Source organism: Podarcis cretensis (genome assembly GCF_951804945.1).
Source record: "Podarcis cretensis genome assembly, chromosome: 9".
Classification (NCBI taxonomy): Eukaryota; Metazoa; Chordata; class Lepidosauria; order Squamata; family Lacertidae; genus Podarcis; species Podarcis cretensis.
This window is the reverse complement of record NC_137178.1, coordinates 27,135,581-27,156,492: the sequence shown is the minus strand read 5'-3', so window position 1 is coordinate 27,156,492 and position 20,912 is coordinate 27,135,581. Positions and strand designations below refer to the sequence as shown.

At 41.3% G+C, this 20,912-nt stretch overlaps 1 protein-coding gene across 13 annotated transcripts in view; it reads left to right on the top strand.

Moving 5' to 3' along the window:
- CAMK2D (calcium/calmodulin dependent protein kinase II delta) overlaps window positions 1-20,243 on the top strand; it is a 140,711-nt gene extending 120,468 nt beyond the window's left edge. For 11 of the 13 annotated variants that reach the window (XM_079990262.1, XM_079990260.1, XM_079990264.1 and 8 more), the window contains 4 exons: window positions 11,098-11,173; window positions 12,402-12,496; window positions 16,174-16,402; window positions 18,160-18,298. In XM_079990262.1, the coding sequence (XP_079846388.1) occupies window positions 11,098-11,173; window positions 12,402-12,496; window positions 16,174-16,402; window positions 18,160-18,163 (404 nt within the window). In that variant the 3' untranslated portion in view covers window positions 18,164-18,298. Of the gene's footprint in view, window positions 1-6,542; window positions 9,332-11,097; window positions 11,174-12,401; window positions 12,497-16,173; window positions 16,403-18,159; window positions 18,299-18,347 lie in introns of those variants that run through there. The other 2 variants (XM_079990259.1, XM_079990258.1) reach the window with 2 other exon arrangements.
- The last annotated feature ends 669 nt before the right edge of the window (window positions 20,244-20,912 follow it).

Genomic DNA, 20,912 nt, shown 5'->3' with positions numbered 1-20,912 from the left:
CCATGGGTTTGTGAATCACATTATCAGCCTAGCAGGTACCTTATGAATGCAACTCGTATTCCATATTTAATGTTGTTTTTACTGATCTGCATTAATTGTAGCTCGACCAGAATGTTACGAACAAACTGACTTAGGTGCACTGGCTACTCTCTCGAGGTAATTATTATTTATCTGGGTAAATAGTGCATATTACCATAGGAAAGTAAGGATATATTCCTTCTGTGCTGGCATCTGAACAGAGACCCATAATGGTGAATAGTATCCCTTTCAGCTTTTGGGTCAACCTGGTTTTTCCGTAAAGAGTTCTTGTGGATTTTGCCATGCTCAAAGATGTTCACTTGTTGCGTGTGATTGAATTACCATTTTTGCTTTAGCCTTTTCTTTTTTTTTCTCCCCCCCCCCCCCTTCACATTTTCATGCCCCACATACAGCTCTCAGAAAGGAGGGTGACATGGAGGTGTCATGTTCTACTCACCATCTCTCTTCTCCCATTGCTTCTTCATCTTACCTGTCGCCATCTTTGTTGTGTCCCAGCGGCCGCTCCTGCTGCCTGTGGCTCCTGAGGATTCTGATCATACTCTACCTGCTCATCTTTGTTTGTTCATATGTTGTGTTTCTTTCCATCAATTCGGCGGCAAAGTCCAAGAAAATTACAAATTCACAGAGTCACTTGCATGAATCTGGGCCCTCCCAGTCCACTCCTTCCTCTCTTTTATGTAAGTTGAGAGGTGCAGACAGTTCACTTCATTCACTCTGTCTCCGCTCCCAGTTGTAGAAATATAATGTTGAGACTTGGCCAGAAACTTGCAGTGGGCTTCAATTTAATGTCTGGATAACCATGTCTGTTTAACACTGGTGGATGCTCTCCCTTCCTTTGTGCAGCCCATTTGTGACTCTTCTGTGAGGAAGAAAGCCTATTAAAGAAATCATTTTGCCTGCAAAGTTGGATGAATTTGAATTTCATCACATTCACTGGGAGGAAAAGGAAGGAAATTCTTGTGTTTTATAGACAAATCAGTAGCGGGTTTAGGAATGTTTGTGTTGCTGATGTAAAACCAGTGATCTTGTCTTCTCTTTATATTCAATAGGCTCTTGGGACATTTGCTGAATTTTTAAAACACTGTTTTATGATTTTGAGCCACTTTGGGGAGTTTTTGTGTGTGTGTTGAGCAATGGAAAACAAATGTTTAAATAACATAATTAATAAAATGTAGCACAGGTCAAGGCACACTCCTCCAGGATGTTCTCCTGAACAAGACCCATTAAATGAATGGTAGCACTACCAAGCCCTATTATTCGTTTAGTATTACATTTATACCCCACCTTTTTACCAAAGAACTTAAGGTGGTGTACAGTGGTGCCTCGCAAGACGAAAATAATCCGTTCCGCGAGTCTCTTCGTCTAGCGGTTTTTTCGCCTTGCGAAGCATCCCTATTAGCGTCTTAGCGGATTAGCGCTATTAGCGGCTTAGTGGCTATTAGCGGCTTAGTGGCTTAGAAAAAGGAAAAAAACTCGCAAGACTCGCAAAACGTTTTCGTCTTGCAAAGCAAGCCCATAGGGAAATTCGTCTTGCGAAGCGCCTCGAAAAACGGAAAACCCTTTCGTCTAGCGGGTTTTTCGTCCTGCGAGGCATTCGTCTTGCGGGGCACCACTCTACTTGGTTCTTCCCCTTCCCATTTTATCCTAAAAATAATCCTGTTAATCGTGCTTCCATTCATCTGCACCACACTTGGCCCAGGCAAATATCTTGGTAGATGTGCCATAGGTCAGAGATTATAGTCCAATGCAGCATATTCTCCAGGTCGCACATACACACACACAAATACATCCCTGTTTTGGTGGGGGTGCAGTGCTTGGTATTTCATGTGCCACACAGATGGGGTGCATTTTTATTTATTGCAATTATTTACATCCCACCCTTAAGGGTACACATCCATTTGAGGTGGCTTACAGATAACGCTATCACGTTAGTAAAATCAAAATAAATAAAAAAATCAAAACCAAAGACATGAGTTAGCTATACAGGAGCTCCAGTGTATCTGAGGCAAGGGTTGCATTGCTTTTTAAAGTTTATATATGAAGAAAATATTAAATCGGGAAAGGGCATAATGTTTAATTTATGGGCAAATGCAGTAGAAAATGTTGTGCTTCTTGTTTCGTAATCAGAAGCAGAAATTACTTACAGGACAAGTAAATATAAGCAAGGCAAAGTTATATACAGTGGTGCCCCGCAAGACGAATGCCTCGCAAGACGAAAAACTCGCTAGACAAAAGAGTTTTCCGTCTTTTGAGGTGCATCGCAAGACGAATTTCCCTATGGGCTTGTTTCGCAAGACGAAACGTCTTGCGAGTTCTTGCGAGTTTTTTCCCCTTTTCCCTCCCTTTTTCTAAGCCGCTAATAGCCGCTAAGCCGCTAATAGCCACTAAGCCGCTAATAGCGCTAATCCGCTAAGCCGCTAATAGCTGTGCTTCGCAAGATGAAAAAACCGCAAGACGAAGAGACTCGCGGAATGAATTAATTTTGTCTTGCGAGGCACCACTGTAGATACATTATGAAGGAAATGGATTACTGTGTGTTTTGTTCTTTACGAGCCTTACTCTGACTTGGTATATTTCTGCTTGGCAGTAGAATATCTCAGTGGCTGCAAAGAATGATGATTCAGACTTGTATAAGGAAAATGAGACCTGCTGCCATGTAACTGCATTAGGATGGAGTGCTGCAAAACAGAATCATAATGGCATGTGGCTGTCCTGTAGAAATAAAGCATTCAATTATTGTGATGGAGCCAGATGGCAGCTATTGGCATTCACGGGTGTTAAGTATAAATAGAGCATGTTGTTAGGGGAATTTATGAGATCCGTAAACACCCCTTACCCATTCTGGGTCTAATTTGCCAGAATGCTCTCTCCTGTGCAAACCCCACCGAAATGATTAGGAGCATAAGTTCCATTTGTTTTTTATGGGGTTTGCATATGATAGGCCTCAGAGTTAGCCATTACCAGTTTAAAATATGAGTTGGTATATGAAAGTTTTATCTATCTTATCTGGATGCATGCATAGATACAAACATACTACATCTCAGGTAGAATAATTTAGTCGAGGTATAAATGCCCTTGTTTGCACAGTGTGCTTGAAAATTCTCCTGTGCACCCAGTGCAAGAGCATCAAGATCTCTGGTGCTCTTGTCCAGCCCCCATTCATTTCACTCGGCTTGCCATGCGCTATTTCAGAATGGCATGTCATTTGTGATTCTAAAAGCTCTGCTTCTATTGCACTTTTAAAAGCATTTCCTGAGATTCTACAGTTACTCTTTCCAGTCACATTTTTTTTTAAAAAAAAAACCACAAACCCCAACAACATTCACTCCTTCTTTTTTTGAAGACGTGTTAGACAAAGGCAATGAGAGAGGCAGGCATTCCTATACAAAGTACTATTTTAAAAGGCACCCATGGGCAAACTGCTGAAATAAGAATGAGGAATTTGTGGCCTCCTAGGCTTTGCCGGACTATAACAACTTCCACTATCCCTGTCCATTGGGCATGCTGGCTGGAGCTGCTGGTGGGAGTTGGAGTCCAGTAACATTGGCAGGGGGCGGTCGCCGCATTGTTTAAAGAAAGTAGAACTTTTTTCTGTATAGTGTTAATACGATGTGTTGTAAACCAAATAAACAGCAGCAGCCTCATAAAGCTCAGCTACTGGAGATTGAATGTTGCCCATAATCTTCTTTTAATAGAGCTGCTGTTCAGCGTTTGCCAACATTTAGCTGCAAAATGCTGTATTGGTAAACTTGGGCTGCCATTTTGATATACTAGCCAGCATAGTAATTTTTCTTCATTGCAAACAAATAGATTATGAGGCCTTCAGTTTTGTCCATGTTTTCTTACGGGTAAATCCCAGGCATAGAATCAGGCAGAGTGCTATTGCATACCCAGTGGAAGAGGCCAATTGCCTTTTTAGTATCTGTGAGCCTTCCATAGGCATTCAACCCAGATGCTGAAGTAGGTGGATGTTACCAGAATGCTACACTAGATGGACATTAAACTGATACTGCCATGCTCTTTTTATGTGTTGTGGGAACTTTCAGACTTGCAGAGTTTATTGTGGCCTAGGCATTTGTAAACTAATTGGTGCTAGTGCATGGAAGCTTATGCTACAGCAAATATGATTGTCTTTAAAGTCCCACAAGACTCGCCTTGTATGTGTCTATTGCTGTAATGGAATAACATGGCTCCCGCCTGTTTAATTTCTGGCGTGTATTTTCATAGGGTAGCTTTGCCAGATGCACGAGTAGTTAATAAAGTGCCACAGGACTTAGTGTCCTTGTCAAAACAAAACAGAAACAAAGAGATTCATCCCTTGAACACATAGGCTTTTTATTGGCCAATTATTAGGTAAACACAGATGAGTGGGCATGATCTTTGGATGAACGGAGCATTGTGCCAATATAGTGTCAATGCACTTTTCAGAAGATTGATGTTTTCCTGTCTGTTTCTGAAGCACAGCTCAGCCCAGAAGCAGAAGCCACAAGGACACAAGCTTTACTCCCCACCCCAATCTGTCTAAAAGTTGAAATTCATTGGCATCGTGCCATGGGAGAACGGTGCTGTAAGAGCCATCTGCTTTATGCAAAACAGTTTCATAATCTTATCCTGCTCTAAATGATCTGATTGGTCAAATGCAAAGGAGGGCAGCACTCCTGGATCTAATAATTATGCAGAAGAGGGAATTTGTGCAGGTGCAGCTTCTCACAAAATGGTGGGAGGAAATCCCTTTCCACACAGGGAAAATACATGTGTACTGTCCTCCTCCTTTCTGGACTGCTGTCCATTTGGTGAGTTGGGACCTAATATTGGGTTGTGCAGTTCTAAACAAATCAAGAAGACTCCCCAATCCATGTCTTGGTGAAAGAAAGATCTTGTGTTTGGAACCAAACCTCAGCAAATTCAAAACCTCCATTCAAAGTTTTTAAACAGAGGTTGGGTAGCCATATGTCAGGGATTATTTAGCTGTGATTTCTGCACTTCAGAGGGTTGGACTAGATAACACTTGGGATCGCTTCCAACTCTACAATTCTCTGTTATTAAAAAAAATTTCTGGAAAACTCAATGGATTACGGGCATACCTCCTAAGTCTATTTCCTGAGTGGCATGTTATGAATATTAGTGGCACAACTGAGCAAAAATTAGCAAGCTTCTGTGTTGAAAAGCTATGAATTTAGACTGTAAACCAGCCCTCCAGAAATTTTCAGAGTGCCCAGAAATGTAGTTTTGTTATTTAGCCACAGTGTGTGTGTTTTTTTCAGCCTGTTGTTAACTGAAACATCTTTGCTGAGCTCAATTCACATAACAACAACAAGAAAAATAAATTTAAATAAATTAAATAAATAATTTTATCATTTGTACCCTGCCCATCTGACTGGGTTGTCCCAGCCACTCTGGGTGCCTTTCCTTAATGCAAAGCTTCTCATTCTTAAAGTGCTGAGAAGCAAATGTTAATGTTTCTGTTTTTGATTGGATAGGTATTGCGGCCCTTTTCTTTTCTAGATGGTGCTGCTGCTTCCGGAAAAAAAAATGAGGTGACTCTAGATGGTGACAAATATTCACTCCTCTCTCCAAAACCTTCATAAGGAAACTTTGGATTCTGAGGGAGAATGAAAGAGCCCCCCAGGAAAGTAGGTTTATGTCTTGCTTATCTGGAGGTAGTTGTGGGTGTGCCTTGTTTATCAGACATAGGGAGAAGTAAACCCGCTAACACGAATTTATCAAATTTAGAGATATGTTGCCACCCCTGCCTGTCCCCTGCCCTGCAAGCTTGATCTGAAAATTGATTGGAATGATCAAGTGTTCAAGTTTAGCACTTTACAAGAAAATAGAAGGGGTTTTCAAAAGTTCATTTTAAACACTTGTTTAAAGCTTTTCCCAAGCTTCAACCCCCATCTTCTTCTGCTCTCCTGCCTCCCTACCCCTGCCTGCATGTATTCCCCATGAATGAATTGGGAAGGGTGGCTGAGGGGAGGCCTGTGTGGTTTTAAATCATGTTCTAAATCAGCCTGTGCTCAGCTTTTCTTGGTAATCACTCCCTCCATCACCTGCACAAAAAGATGGGTGCAATCCGACAGGGACAGTGCCAGTGCCAGCAACCCCTCTCTTTTATCACCTGTTTCATATTTTATCGGTATTGTCCTCTCCGGTTCTCATTTGAGAATGGGTTGTATCTCAGGGGCAGAGTACATGCTTTGCGTGCAGAGAATCTCAAGTTTTATCTTTGGCATCTCCAGATAGGACCAGAAAAGACTTCTGCCTAGTACCCTGGGGGGCCAGATGGGCCAGGGGGCTGACTGGTTCCTAAGTGATGGTAATTGCCGCCACCATATAGCTGATACCCAGTGCAGAAGTTAGCTTCCTCTTCCTTTTGTTAAGGGGCCTAGCATCCTGGTATGGGCAAGCTGGGAGGTATACATATCCTTTAGTGTGTTTGGATAGCAGATAGTCCATATGCTGACACTCCTGTTTCTCCTGTTTCTTGTTTTTCTGTTCATTAGGGCATGAGGCATTTGCGTTTTCGCTAGGTATGCAGAGAGTCTTGGGAGAATCTTTTCTTCTTAGGAAATTGAAGAGAGAATCAGCTGCTTAAAACTTCTGCCAGATCATTAGTGAGTGAATCACAGTGAATCACTTGGAGCAGCAGACACTGGAAAGTAATATCACTGTACAGATGACAGCTTAAGTGTTTAGGTTCGCTATAAAGTCATTCAAAACATATTAAATAAATGTCTCTGGCTTTTTCTTTGAAGAAAAAAACAACCCTACTCTTCAGTAGGAACTTAAATAATTTTCATATGAATGATATGTATTATTCAATAAGAACTTGAATCATTACCTGTTCCCCCAAGTAAGTTTTAGCCAGATCCAGTTTTGTTTTGCTTGAAAAGACTCCTGTCTAAGACCTTGGGGAGGGAGATGGACCATTGGTCTGACAGGTTCCTAAGTGATGGTGATTGCCACCACCTTCTGGTTTCAGGGGAAAACCCAGAAATTGTTTTTCTAGAGCAGAGTGACTATCCGTACCATACATTTAAAACAGTCTTATACCACTTTAATAGTCATGGCTTTCCTGAAGGAATCATGGGGAGCATAGTTTTTTAAGGGGGCTGAGAGACCCCTCACAGCAGTACAGATCCCAGCACCCTTAGCAAACTAATTTTCCAGGATTCGGGGGGGGGAGAGATGTCTGCTAAAGGGGCATGAGTGCTTTAAATGTATGGTGTAGATATGATCATATGGCACGGCAGTCTTCCTTGTAGAGGGTGATACAGTAGATTCTAAACTTCTTTGGAGTCACTATATGAGCACAGGAATAAATCACTGCAGCAAGAAGCTGTATTAAATGCCCTTTCCACCCTCACCCTCCTTGTATACATGCATACATGCATGCATGCATATAGAGGGTTGGTTTTGTTTTGTTTTTTGTAGAGGCTTGGGTCAAAATGCAATACTTGCCCCTGGCAAATGACTTCCTCAACCCTTCGGAGGACTTATTGCAACACACAAGCATTCCTGGCATCATAAGCATATAAAGTGAAATGGGAGGATTATGCTAAAATAAAGTAATAATATTTGGAATTCATATTAAATTCCAAAGTCTTAAATTTTCTCTTTCAGCTTTGATGAGTTTTAGATTAAGCTCGGTGATCACCCAGCTGCTCAACTCTGAGCACATAAACCGTGCAATTGGTCTGTTTGCAGAGGTTGCCAGCACTCTCCATCTTCCATCCCATGATAGTTACCTTCAAATGTGTATGAGCTGGTCACTCCTTGCCACTAGGGATTCCCAACTCCGGTTCATAAGAGCAGCACCAAATTTGTTGCATGTGTACAACTCTGAACCCAGTGTGCACACCAATTAAGCCAGAGTACATTGATTTAACTCCACGCCTTCGAAAAACTTTAGACTATCTGAGGCTTGATTATGAAGGTTGACGGCAAATCTGTAATTCAGAGACCAAGGGCCAACCTGAAACATGCATGGTACGTGTCTTTGATTCAGTAGATGTTGTGATGAGCTAAGTTTGGGTTGGATCCAGTGTTGTTGCTCCATGCGTAGAAGTTCCTTCCGTTCATGGAAATAAAGTTGTACTCACAGAAAGACCACTTGCATGTCCACAGCTCCCCTTCTCCAAGAATGGGTGTGAACAGAGAAACATCCAGCCCTGATCAGTGGTATAAGCACCAACTTAAGGCAAACAGATGCCAGGCTATCTCCTGTCAAAGAGGTAGGGAACCTGTGGCACTCTGGTTATTTCTGAGCTACAACTTCCATTCTCCCTGACCTTTGGCCACGCTGGCTAAGGCTGATGGGATTTGGAATCCAATAACATTTGGAGGGCCACAGGTTCCCCACTCCTGCCTTAGTCTTTATGTAGCCTTCAGCTGGCTTTGCTGTTGTCATCCTACAAAAGAAGCAACTCTTTGTAATACTTGGCCTTGGGTATCATATATGTTGCAGAACTTCAGAATCCAAGCATCATTTCTCCTCTTAGATTATTTCTCATCTTGTGCATCCCTTGGAGGTTTTTAAGCAGAGATTGGATTGTCATGTGTCATGGATGCTTTAGTTGAGATTCCTGCGTTGCAGGGGGTTGGCCTAGATGACTCTGTGGGTCCCTTCCAACTATGATTCTATGTTGTTTGCCAGTATTGTAGGAATGAGATTGCAGCTCTGCAAGTAGTAAAGGATATCATTGGTGAGACCCTAAGTGTGCGCAACAGGCTTCAGGATTGCGGAAGGTATCTTTGTGTGTGTGTGTACATACGTACACATGTACAGGAGTGATTAATTAAAACACAGTATGCACCTAATGTAAATTGGCATGTAATGGAAAAAGAAGCCAGATTCACAAAAGAATGGGACCTAACTGGCTATGTCGAGCTAGGAAAGCTTATGGGAACCAAACCAGAATGTGACTGAGCAAGGGAATGCTGTAGCTCAAAAAGCCAGTGCCATTAACAGGTGGTAGTTTCAAAAGCAATTGGATCCAAGATGGAGGTGCTACAGTATGACTACAATTAGGGTTGTTGTGTTCAGTCTGAAGCTTTGAAGTGAAAAGGAGAAAAAGGTTGACAGGCTGGAAAGAAACTGAAAGAGAACTGCAAGAATGAAAAAAGATACCACATGTAGAAGGAACAATATGCCCTTAAATTGGACAGCCAACAAGCCAGGCATTGAAAACTGTGTCTCTCTTGATAATTTTTCTTTTGAAGTTCTCTCAGGTCGTTTGCTGCTGAAGGCCTTTCTCAAACTCTTATCGTCCTGCATTTTTTTTTTTTTAAATCCCTTCTGGTTTTATTTACTACTAAAAATCTTACATCCCATGTATAAACCTGTAGCTGCATTCAGCACGAGCGATTTCCGTTATTTGTATTTGTTGCTCCCAAGTTTTGCTTGCTCTCATCATGCTTGCGGGCCAGCTTTCCAATGACTCAGGTAAAGGCAAGAGAGTGAAGTTTCTCATATAACTGAGCACTGTGCTGCTTATAGCAGAAGCAATCATTTTAGAGCCAGAAGACTCCTGTGCCTTTATTGAGTAGGAAAGAAATTCACCTTCTTGATGGTTTGCACCTATTCAACTGGAACGGACAGCATTGTGTAACTGCATGGATATATGCTCTGAGCTGCAGTTGGTATTTGGTGTGCAGACCCTTGACAAATGTGTGAGAAAGCTAATCCTGCCAAGCCCCTATTGTGCTAATGAAATGTACACACACACAAAAGTGTGTTTGTGTGTTGGCGGTATGTGAGTAGTGCTGGAAGAAATGGTGCCAGATGTGATAGAAATGTACAGCCAGAGCCGTGTACAGCAGCAATAAGGCTTCCTTAATCTCATTTCCTGGGGTTGTAGGATTGTGCATGGACATTGCTTTCAGGTCAGCTGACACAGTTCATGCAGTTAAAAGCTGCAGAAATATGAGCCTGATTCAGTTGGTGTCACAAACCGAATTAAGTTGAGAGATACCCATTCACGGTGTTCCTATTGAAAAGTAATCTCCCAACCTCTGGCTTTCTGGATTTTCTATATTGTGAACAAGGAGTACTGCAAACTAAATACGAGTTGCCCATTCTGTGAAACACACATGCTACTTTTGAATGCAACAGAAGTAAGGCTTAGGGAATGGTATCAACAGATGCTGTACTGTTGCTCATTAGAAAATCCATACTAAAAAATACCTAAAGAGCAAGCAAACCTATATAGCCCACCCAGATGGCACATATCTCTGTTTGCAAGTACAATTCATGCCACATCAGTTAAGGGAAACTTATTTTGGATCACTTGCCATCAGTGTGACAAGAAGCGATTGGCACGGGGGCAGCCTGCAGTGAGTGGGGGAGGTCTGGATCAGGCCTGCTGGCCAAATCCTGTTCCCCACCCAGGATTACGGCATAGCTACTTTCTGGAAGCACAGCTGAGTAACAGGCAGATATAATGAACCCAAGGAAGGAAGAGAGGAAGAAAGCATTGGACCCCAAAGGAAACAAAGGTAGATCAAAGTCACTTTGGAAAGGACGTTTTGATGGGTACTGGCTGTATCTTTATGGCCATGTTTCCATAGCCGGTCCACCATTTTATGGGCATTTCAATAGTTTACAGATATTTTCTGGTGATTTGGTTACAGGAAATGTGCACATCCCACCTTTGAAGTTACAGAAACTGGAGGATGAAGCTAGATGGCATGCATGAGAGAATCAAACTCAAGTGGCATAGTCTGCTAGATTCTGCAAAGGATTGTTTTCTCTAAAAGCTTTATAGATTACAAAAATCCTTTCCAAATATATCTCTGGCATTTGCTTTATATCTCTTCAAACAAAAAAAAAATGTACCAAGTTCTAACAGCAACTTAACTTGCTTCTTGCTGTAATGTTGGGAGGGAGGAGAAGAGAAGAGGCATCAGTGAATGAAGGGCAATCACGTTGATTGGGCAGAAATCTCAATGGCTTCAACTCTATAATACCCTGAGAGTCTTTTGTTCTGCTGGTTTCCATTGCACTGTGCAAATACCTCTGAATGTGCCATCTTATTCATGTCTCTGTCTTGTCTTCAGCTCGTAAGCAGGAGATTATCAAGGTTACTGAGCAGCTGATTGAAGCTATCAATAATGGGGATTTTGAAGCCTACACGTAAGTTGCATTTATTTTATTTTTCTTGAGATGGGGTACAAATGCCGAAGGCTGTATCCAGTGTCTAGTTTGCACAGTTGTGAGAACAAAGAATTCCGTAAATGTTCATAGACAGTAAAATAATCCAAATACACTACATAGAAATGGATAATAAACATATAAGGCTAGATGTTCTGTCTTCACTGTGGGAAGTCACATGCACAACTGGTTGACCACTTTGAGAAGAGCGTGGGACTAGATAGCCCTTGACCTAATCTAGCAGGGCTCTTCTCATGTTTTTATGAAGCAAGTGTATGACTTGTTGTATACACTTGAGACTGATTAAACTTGCCAGAGGAGGCTAGGTTGAGTGGGTAAGAAGAGTAATGAATGTCTCCTAAGAGGAATGCATTGCCCCATCCTTAATATGACTCTTGTGAGACAGTCTTAACTAATTGGCTTCACTATATTCACTATGTGGACAAGTCTTGTATTTCCCATTCTTGAACAGGATTTTCCTGTGTGGTAGCATCTCTGCTCCATGGGTTCTTGGGACAGATTATCGAGAACCATTTCGATCGGTATTCAGGTCTAGTTTCGGGACTGGGGCAGCATTGCTCACCTTGGTAAACAGTGTTTTCTAGGAGCTAGACAAGGGGGAGTATGTCCCTGTTGGTTCTGCTGGACCATTGATGATTATCTTTCTAGACCACCTGGTACGATGAGTTTAGGAGAGACTATTTGGCGACGGTTCCAGCCCTCCTTTGAGGATTGGTTCCAGAAAATAGTAAGAACATTAGAAGAGCCTAATCTAGTGATTGGGCAGATGGCATGTCTGGTATGGCATCCTGTTCCAACCAGATGCAAGCAGGAACTGAGTACAAGAGCGTTTTCCCATCCTGCAGTTTCTAGCAACTGGTATTCAGAAACATTCTGTCTCTGATAGTGGTGACAGAGCATAGCTATCATGGCTAGAAGTCATTGTTAGCTTTTTCCTCCACAAATGTATGGAATGCTCTTTTGAAGTGATATGTCAGTGGCCACCATTGCCTCCTGTGGAAGTGAGTTCCATAGTTTAACTGTGCAACCGCACAGCCACACTTCTCCAAGCTGCAATCGTCATGGAAATTCTTGCAATCCAATTGGGTTGCAGACCACCACCAGCAGTGTTAAGCTGCCTGGTCAGGATATCTGAATATTTAATCTGAATGGCTCTTGAAATGAGCATTTTCTCCTCCCTGCCCTGTAGGAAGATATGTGATCCAGGCCTCACCTCATTTGAACCTGAAGCTTTGGGAAATCTTGTAGAGGGAATGGACTTCCACCGGTTTTACTTTGAGAATGGTATGTTAATAGTAATTCAGATAATTTGAGGTCTTGTGTATCTGGGAGATGTTAAGCACCAGTTGCTGGAAATACTGTACTCTTTTGCATTTCAGAATTGTTTGATTAAATGGGGGAAAGCTTTCCAACATTCCCTCTGATGCATGAAATGGGCTTAGAAATTTGAATCACCTGCTCCTTTTTAACTGGAAATACTGGGGATTGAACCCTGGGACCTTTTAAATGCAAGTGAACCATGGAAACCTCCCCTTACTCAGATGAATAATAATAATAATAATAATAATAATAATAATAATAATAATAATATCTTTATTGTCATTGCCCCCTCTCGGGGACAACGAAATTACTTGGCTGCTCCATCCACCCAGGTAGGGCACTCCACTCAAAATCAGAACAACTATAAAAACACTAATTAAAAGTGAGCATGATATGAGTTGTTATGAATGTGGCCTCACAACTGTAGGTTTTGCTCCTGACCTAGTAAACCCATTTGTTCCAGTGTCTGAAATTAGGCACTTCTGTATGTATCAGGAGCCTACAATGCTTCTCTCTCTTGCTATGTGGGCTTTTTTCACCACATTATATATCTGAAAAGGCCTCCCTGTTTCCAGTTATAAATAAGTAACTGATAGCAAATTGCCTGTGTCCCCCACCACAACAAAGAATTGACACTGCTACAGTGCATTATAGGAAGTGTGTAGGATTTGAACAATTTCTTCCTATAGACATAAACATGCAAAGTGCCATCATGCTTTGCAGGTTATGTGGCCCCCAAGTGGCAGCCACACCAAATGCTGCATGACCTCAGTTTAGTGTTACGCCTGAATCCCTAAACTATAGCTTCCCAGACTTTTCATGTTGGTGACACACTTTTTAAACATGCATCATTTCGTTACACAGTTATTCAGTTTTACTGGCAAACTAGAGGTTAAGCAAATCCTTTCCCAGTCCCAGGAGGAGCGCAGGGAGCATTTTCAGTGACCCAACACATTAACGTGTCATGACACACAGTTTGGAAAGCTCTTCCCTAAACGATTAACAGGCCCAGTTTCATGACTTGAATTTGGCTTGTTCAAGGAAGCCATAACTAAAATTATCTACAGTTTGTCAGGTTTCAACAATGTGACATGTTAAGGTTTATCGAAAACAGAAATGATCAATTCCATGCTACTCAGCAGCAGAGGAATTGAGTAAGAGGGAGGAGCATGCAAGCCAGTCAGAGGCTAGGTTTGCTCCCATCACAATAAGCCATGGTTTACTGTGTGTGTTGTGGCATCCAAATGCAGCCACTGAAGAAACATATGTGATTGAATTGTTTCATGGAATTGTTTCTATGCCAAAAAGTCACATGAAGAGGATGTGGAAGTAACCTGTGGCAGCAGCATGGCATTGCAGATGAACAGACTCTGAGGCCCTTATGTTAAATAAATGTTATTAATAATTGTATTTGTTGCTGTTTTAAAAAAGATCAGTTATTATTGTCCCTCCTAAGTAGAATGTGAGGTATTGCATGTATCTTGAAGAGCAACCATTTGTAAAGCACTAATATGCTCAGTGAATGTTGATTTTTTGTTTACTTCTTCGCTGGAAAAAACAAGGAAGACCTATTTATTAGACAATAACTCCTGTAGAAACCCCCTTATGGTGCCTGCTAAAATCTCATTTGAAATAACTCTGATAAAGTTCTTCAGCAAATCTCACTGCCCCTTTAGCACCAGCTCACTTTACAAGACTGATCTATTGTTATAGTGTTCGAAACACATCAGTGTCCCATAGGGGCTGATTGTTCGTACACTGCTGAGGAATATAAATCCTCTTTTTAAGGTTCAGTGCCTGAGCCACATAAAAGGAACAGAAGCTTCATTTTTACTCAGGAAGGTACATGTTTCCTCGCTGTATATCCACAAGCAAGCTAGTGGAAAAAAAACACAGTGTTCCTCTTTGGATAACAATTCCACTAATGTGTAAATGTGTAAATTATAGTATAAACAGCTTTTTGCTTCTGCATAATAACGGCACCCCGCAGGTCTTGCAAAACAACAACAAATGCTCTCGTATTTGCATACATGGAGGCAATCCAGCATGCATAGTGGGAAAAAGGATTTCACCCATGGTTGGATCAGCAGATAAGAGAGCAAGCTGTTCTCACTTACAGTAACTGTATCCCTGCCCCCCCCCATCACACTTTGCTCCTTCCTTCCCCCACCATTAGTGTTGGCATTATTATATTCTGATGAAGCAGGATACCAGTTGCATATACACACATAAAATGGATGTTAACTTTAATTTGGGCATGTTTTGAACCAGCACCAGTTCTTCTCTAGAAGAGAATTGCCTCACAAATAAATAAGGTAGTTGAATTTTCTCATCCATTCAGCTGAGTAAACTTCAGTTTCATACATATTCCTCAATGTTCCTCCCAGGAGAAATAGCAGCCTGTACAGAATAAGGGGTGGTGCAGATTTTGTTGGGACTGGAACACAGGAAAAGGGGTTAATTGTTAGTGTGTGAGCTCCAAATCTTGGGGTTCCTTTTCTTCGTCTCAGGAGAGTTCCTCAGAAAGTCTTCCTGCGTCTTTCCAGCAGCAGTCCAGCCCTCTCTTGGTAAATTCCTGTGACAGGAACAGCCACCTCACCCATCCAGTTCTTCTCTAAAGTCTTATTATTTACATTACAAGTTGCACAACACCACAGGTCTACATATAAAATAAGAAACAGAACTATATCTCTGCTCCGGTCAGAGAGACAGACTCACATATTCTGTCAGACACACTGACTGCCCTGATAAAGACACCTGTTGCAGGGGAGAATTCTTGTTGCTAAGCAGATGTGAAGGATGTGCTTCAAGGCCGTGCTTCAAGGCCGTGCTTCAAGGCTTGTTTCAACTTTAATTTGGCAACGCACTATCATTTAATGTCCTGTTAGCATGCTGTGGTTCCAGTCCAGATCGCCAGCTGCCCCGCAGCAGCTGTGTAAATAACAACACACATTTAAAGCACGTTCATGCCACTTTAGCAGTCATGGTTTCCCCCAGGGAATTTTGGCGACTGTGCTTTACCCCTGAGAGAGAGAGCTCTGCCTCACAGCACCTTTTTACAAACTACAGTACCCAGAATTCTGTGGGGGAAGTCCAAATGTATATGTGACCAAACAAACCCAGGCATGTTAAATACATTTTGGCATGTAACCTAAGAATAGGAAGCCCTTTTCAGCCAAGGGGCCATATTCCCTCACAGGCAAAATTTCAGGGGGTCATACGTGTTAGTCGCTAACCAAGATGTTATTTGGTGGTTGTAAGGATTTAGAGAGTTCATTTGAAGCACTTTAAACACTCTCCACGTATGATCCATGAGTTTTTGCTTCACATGTTAAGTTTTCTCCATTGTCACATCTGTGATCAGGGAAAAGATGTTGACAATCACTAGTATGATCAAGGGTGTGGTTTTTTTTTAAAAAAAAAATCTGCATCATCTTTTAATTAATATCTCTGCCTCAGCAGGATTCTGCCGTAATGTAACACATTAACTTCTGTGGACACACAAGCCACACACAGTGTATTTTCAACTCCCATTTAGAGCTCAGGATCTACATTATTTAGAAGCATGCCCACATTTTGTTCAGGGCTGCATCCCATTTGTGCATTATGAGTTTTATACCATGTGTCATTCCTCCCTGTAGCTTTGTCTAAGAGCAACAAGCCAGTCCACACCATCATCCTGAATCCACATGTCCACCTTGTGGGGGATGATGCTGCCTGCATTGCGTACATACGGCTGACTCAGTACATGGATGGGAGTGGGATGCCCAAGACAATGCAGTCGGAAGAGACGCGAGTCTGGCACCGCCGCGATGGGAAATGGCAGAATGTTCACTTCCACCGTTCAGGATCACCAACAGTACCTATCAAGTGAGTAAAGCATTCTCATCTTCAGTTTGTGGTCTGCCCATCCGTTTAAGTGCTCTTTTCTTTGGCCCCAGTTACTTGTCTTCCAGGCCCCACATTCCTATCAACCAGGTGTCTCTTGAAGGGAGCATAGAGCATTTGATATGTCCAGGCCAAGCAAGTTGATGACTGCTACTTCCATTTCCTATCTACCTCAGTATGCACCAAATCAGCTTTCGAAACCATTGCGACTGATTCCTTAGAATTTGCAGCGATGAATCCGCACAAATTCAAGTGCAGAATGAAGTCCACTCAACTGCTGTAAATACACGTTTCTAATATTATTTAATTTTGGCTGGGTAGTGGCCACAAATTCTCCCTTTATTGAATCAACAAAATGAATCAAAAGCTGCAGCTCCCATCTGCTCTACAGCTTCTGACTACATGATTACTGTTGAGCCCTTCAGACCAGATTTCCCTAGCCCCATAAGATTGGAGCATGTTACTGAATTCTTCTTTTTGCCTGGTTTTTTTCAATATTTATTTAGAACAAATATTATTTTACCAGGGTTTTATGTTTTATCTGCGTTTTTATTACACTTTTCTATTGTTTTGGGGTCTTTAGGTTTTATCTTTGTATATGGCTTAGAGATTTTTAAATATTAAGTTGTTTAGAAATACTCCTAATTAATTACTTTTGCTCAGGATCAGTGTATTATCTGCAGTCTGGAAACAACAAGATGCATTGACCAAGATAGCATCAGAGTGTTCAGGCTTTCGGCACACCTTAAATACAGTATAGGCAATTCCCCATTCCCACAAGCCAAAGGGACGGCCAGGTATGGTTTAGGAGGACTCACCAGGGTGCTCACAGTTTTTCGCAATTTTGTGTATGCGCACATGGGCCCGAAACAGAACCCCTGCATAAATGGGGCATCACCTGTATTGCATAGTGGAAACTTGAGTTGTAATTCACAATAGCATATGATGAACAAAGCTTTGCTTATATCTTTGTCTTGATCAAATCATTATCATGTTGATTTATTTGAATGAGGATGGATGTTATTGAGCAATTCCCTACAAGGGATAAACAAAAAAGGATGCATGGATAATTTGCACCTGTTTGTACTTTTAATAAAGGGACGTGGGTGGCGCTGTGGTGTAAACCACAGAGCCTAGGGCTTGCCAGTTGGAAGGTCAGTGGTTCGAATCCCCGCGACGGGGTGAGCTCCTGTTGCTCAGTCCCTGCTCCTGCCAACCTAGCAGTCCGAAAGCACATCAAAGTGCAAGTAGATAAATAGGTACCACTCCGGCGGGAAGGTCAACGGCATTTCCGTGTGCTGCTGTGGTTTCGCCAGAAGTGGCTTAGTCATGCTGGCCACATGACCCGGAAAAACTGTGGACAAACGTCGGCTCCCTTGGCCAGTAAAGCGAGATGAGCGCTGCAACCCCAAGAGTCATTCATGATTGGACTTAACTGTCAGGGGTCCTTTACCTTTACCTACTTTTTATTAAACATTGAAATGTCACAGTAGTTTGAATATGAAAATAGTGGTGTATGTAATTTGATTTCTCTGTGTATGTACATATATAAATACACACAAACACACACAAAATCCTAATGTTTTAGTTTATTTGGAAATTATGATTTAGCCCCGAAAATAATATTTCAGCAATTAATGTTAGTCTCTCTCTCTCTCTCTCTCTCTCTCTCTCTCTCTCTCTCTCTCTCTCTCTCTTTCTCTCTCTCTTCCTCCAATCTTTCCTCTCACCCCTCCTAGCTAAATGTCTGCGGTGCCACGTTCTGTCCTCCACACTCTGCACTTGGTTGGCTACCATCTTGGCCACTCCATTGCCCTCTTCATGCATGTTCTTCGAGTGCATGAAGCTGTGAAGTTTCTACATGTGATACATTTACGATGCATCATTTTGTTGTATATTCCATTGGTACTTTTTGTTTACACTTCAGTGAAGGGAATGGATGTTCCGTGCAAACTGAAAATGGAAGAAAAGAAGACACGGGAGAAAAGAGGGAGGGCAAGTAAAATGCTAGAGAATATACAGAGTATACTTCTCATGCCAGAAGATGAGTAATATCTTCATGTGCAAACTAAGGGAATGAAGGTTAAAAAAAAAAAAAAAATCAGTTAACTTTGTTTTAATTTTCACTACTTCTGTTTTCTGGCTCATTTGTTCTTAAAGACAATCTGCATTGCTTTGGTCATAGTAGAAATAATTGCTACTAACAGCACTTTTGTTATTGTAGGACACATGGGTAGAAATACTGGGTTTAGACCAAAGCATTTCTGTAGGCTTTTCTTTCAAGGAGCCATCTTTGTTATGAGTCACTGTAGGTAAACTGGGGGGAAATGGCATAATTTACTGGCTTGACCTTGCTAGAAGTATCTGTCACTGTTCTTACCTGGTCAGCAAATTCATTTTATTTTTAACAATTTATTTAGCTTTGTAGTTGTAAGTGCAGGAGAAGAGGAGATGTTTTGAAGTATTTTTTCTCATTTGTTCAGAGCCAAGCAGTGAGCACATTAATATGAGATGGGTTTTGGTGGTTAAAAGGGTAAAGTAATGTACAGTACATTTATTAAAGCAAGTTGTAGAGGGTTTTTTAAACTGATGCTCTAGTCAAGATACTCTAGGACAATTAGGCCTTAAAAGCTTAGTATCAGGAGCTTACTTGTCTTAATTATCTTTGTAACAGTTTATTAACTGACAAAAAGGAAACTACCAAGAAAACATCTGTTTTCTAATAAAACTGTTACGCTTTTACCATAATAATTTTATCTGTTTTCTCATGGCTCATCAACATTCTTGAACAGTGTGGATTAAAATACTTATTGCAGCTTTATTAACTATTTCCCCCTGTTGCTGCATATATACATGCAAAGTAAGCAGGAAATAAATTCAGTGTCTGTTTAGAACAGATTGCTCAGTTGCCATTTGATTGCTTCTGTTGTGTAGATGTGAAATTATATTCCTGCAAGCGTTGCTCCTCTTCTTTAAAAGTTAACAATAAAAATAGGGTTTTTTTTTCCCTTTTGAAAAAAAAATACTTTTGTTTGTTTCTTCTCTCTTTGGTTAACATTGGGGTTACTGGTTTTCTGTAATGGTGTATAGCGCATGATACTTTGATCAATGTTCTTTTTTAGTAAGTTAAATTTACAACTTGCAGCAGCTTGAAATTTTTAAAGCAGACAAAAAAAGGTCCTAATTTGTATAACTTTCATTTCTCTGTATTGATTACTAATCAAAAGTGGATCTTATTCCTTACATCTTGATGTTGTTCCTAGTATACATATATATGTTAGAGAAATTTAAGCTTCTCTGGTGATGATTCTTATACAACCCACGGAAATGTTTATAACAAGCATCTACAGTAAATGTCTTGAGCCATATTAACCCGCAAAGGGGATCTGTGAAAAGGCACAGTGGCCTCGTGCATTTTGTTTTTTAAAAAAATTAAACCAATTTCTTCTTTTGTGAAGCGGCTTTAGGTGGTATAAGTGTATTTACATTTAACAAAATTAGGTGTAGGATGTTTTTCTTTTCTTTTCTTTTCTTTCTCTTTCTCTTTTTCTTTTTTACACTTTTTACCATAGCATGTGGTGTTGCCATATTACTCTAGGTCAGGTCTGTTTTTCACACTGAGATGTGAGGGGCGGGACGGGGGGGGGGAATCATGTGAATTAGTTCTCTGCACTCCAACTGAATTACACACCTAACCCTTTGTCATTTTCAAAACACTGCAGTTTACCATGCGACACCATGTATATATATATATATTTCTTGCCATAATGGTAAAGAACTGACTGATATATTTAAGAATTAATAAATTTGTGATTTCTGCTGACACTTGGCTCTCATTGTTTTTATTTGAGAATGTGACGCTTGATTCTGATGTTCAGGCTGTGAGTGCCATTCCTGATGTAGGCAAATTGCACGCACACATGCACATACATACACACACACATGTGCAAAGAGGGAAATAATGTTGACAGGCTCTGAGGAATCTCAAGTTTTGCAGAAGCAGATTTTAAGTAGGCATTGAAAAGAGTCCAGCAAATACCTTCTTGATGTCTCTGGCAGGGAGTAGTGTAGCAGCTTCCACGCTAAAAGGTAGATTTCTTCCAATGCAGAAGGAGTATTATATGGCACCTGTAGCAGGGCCAGTTCTGCAGATCGAAGCAGTCAAGTGGGCATATATGAAATGAGGTGTTAGAAGAATCAGGTTCCACCCATCCCTCCAATCCTCTCCTATGCACACTGAACTTAATGGGAATTATTTCTGAATAGGCATTCAGAAAAACATTAAACTGTTCTGTTAATTGGGAGAGGGTTAGGAGTTGGAGAGGGAAGAGGATCAATATCATATATGGTCGCGGGAAAACATTCCCCCACACCCATTGTGTCTGTTTGAGATAGCTGCAACTATCCTGTGTTTCTGTGCTTGGCTAAAACTTTCAGTTTGCTGCCATCTGGCGGTCACTTGCTTGCTATTCCAAGGGTTTGGTTTTGGGGA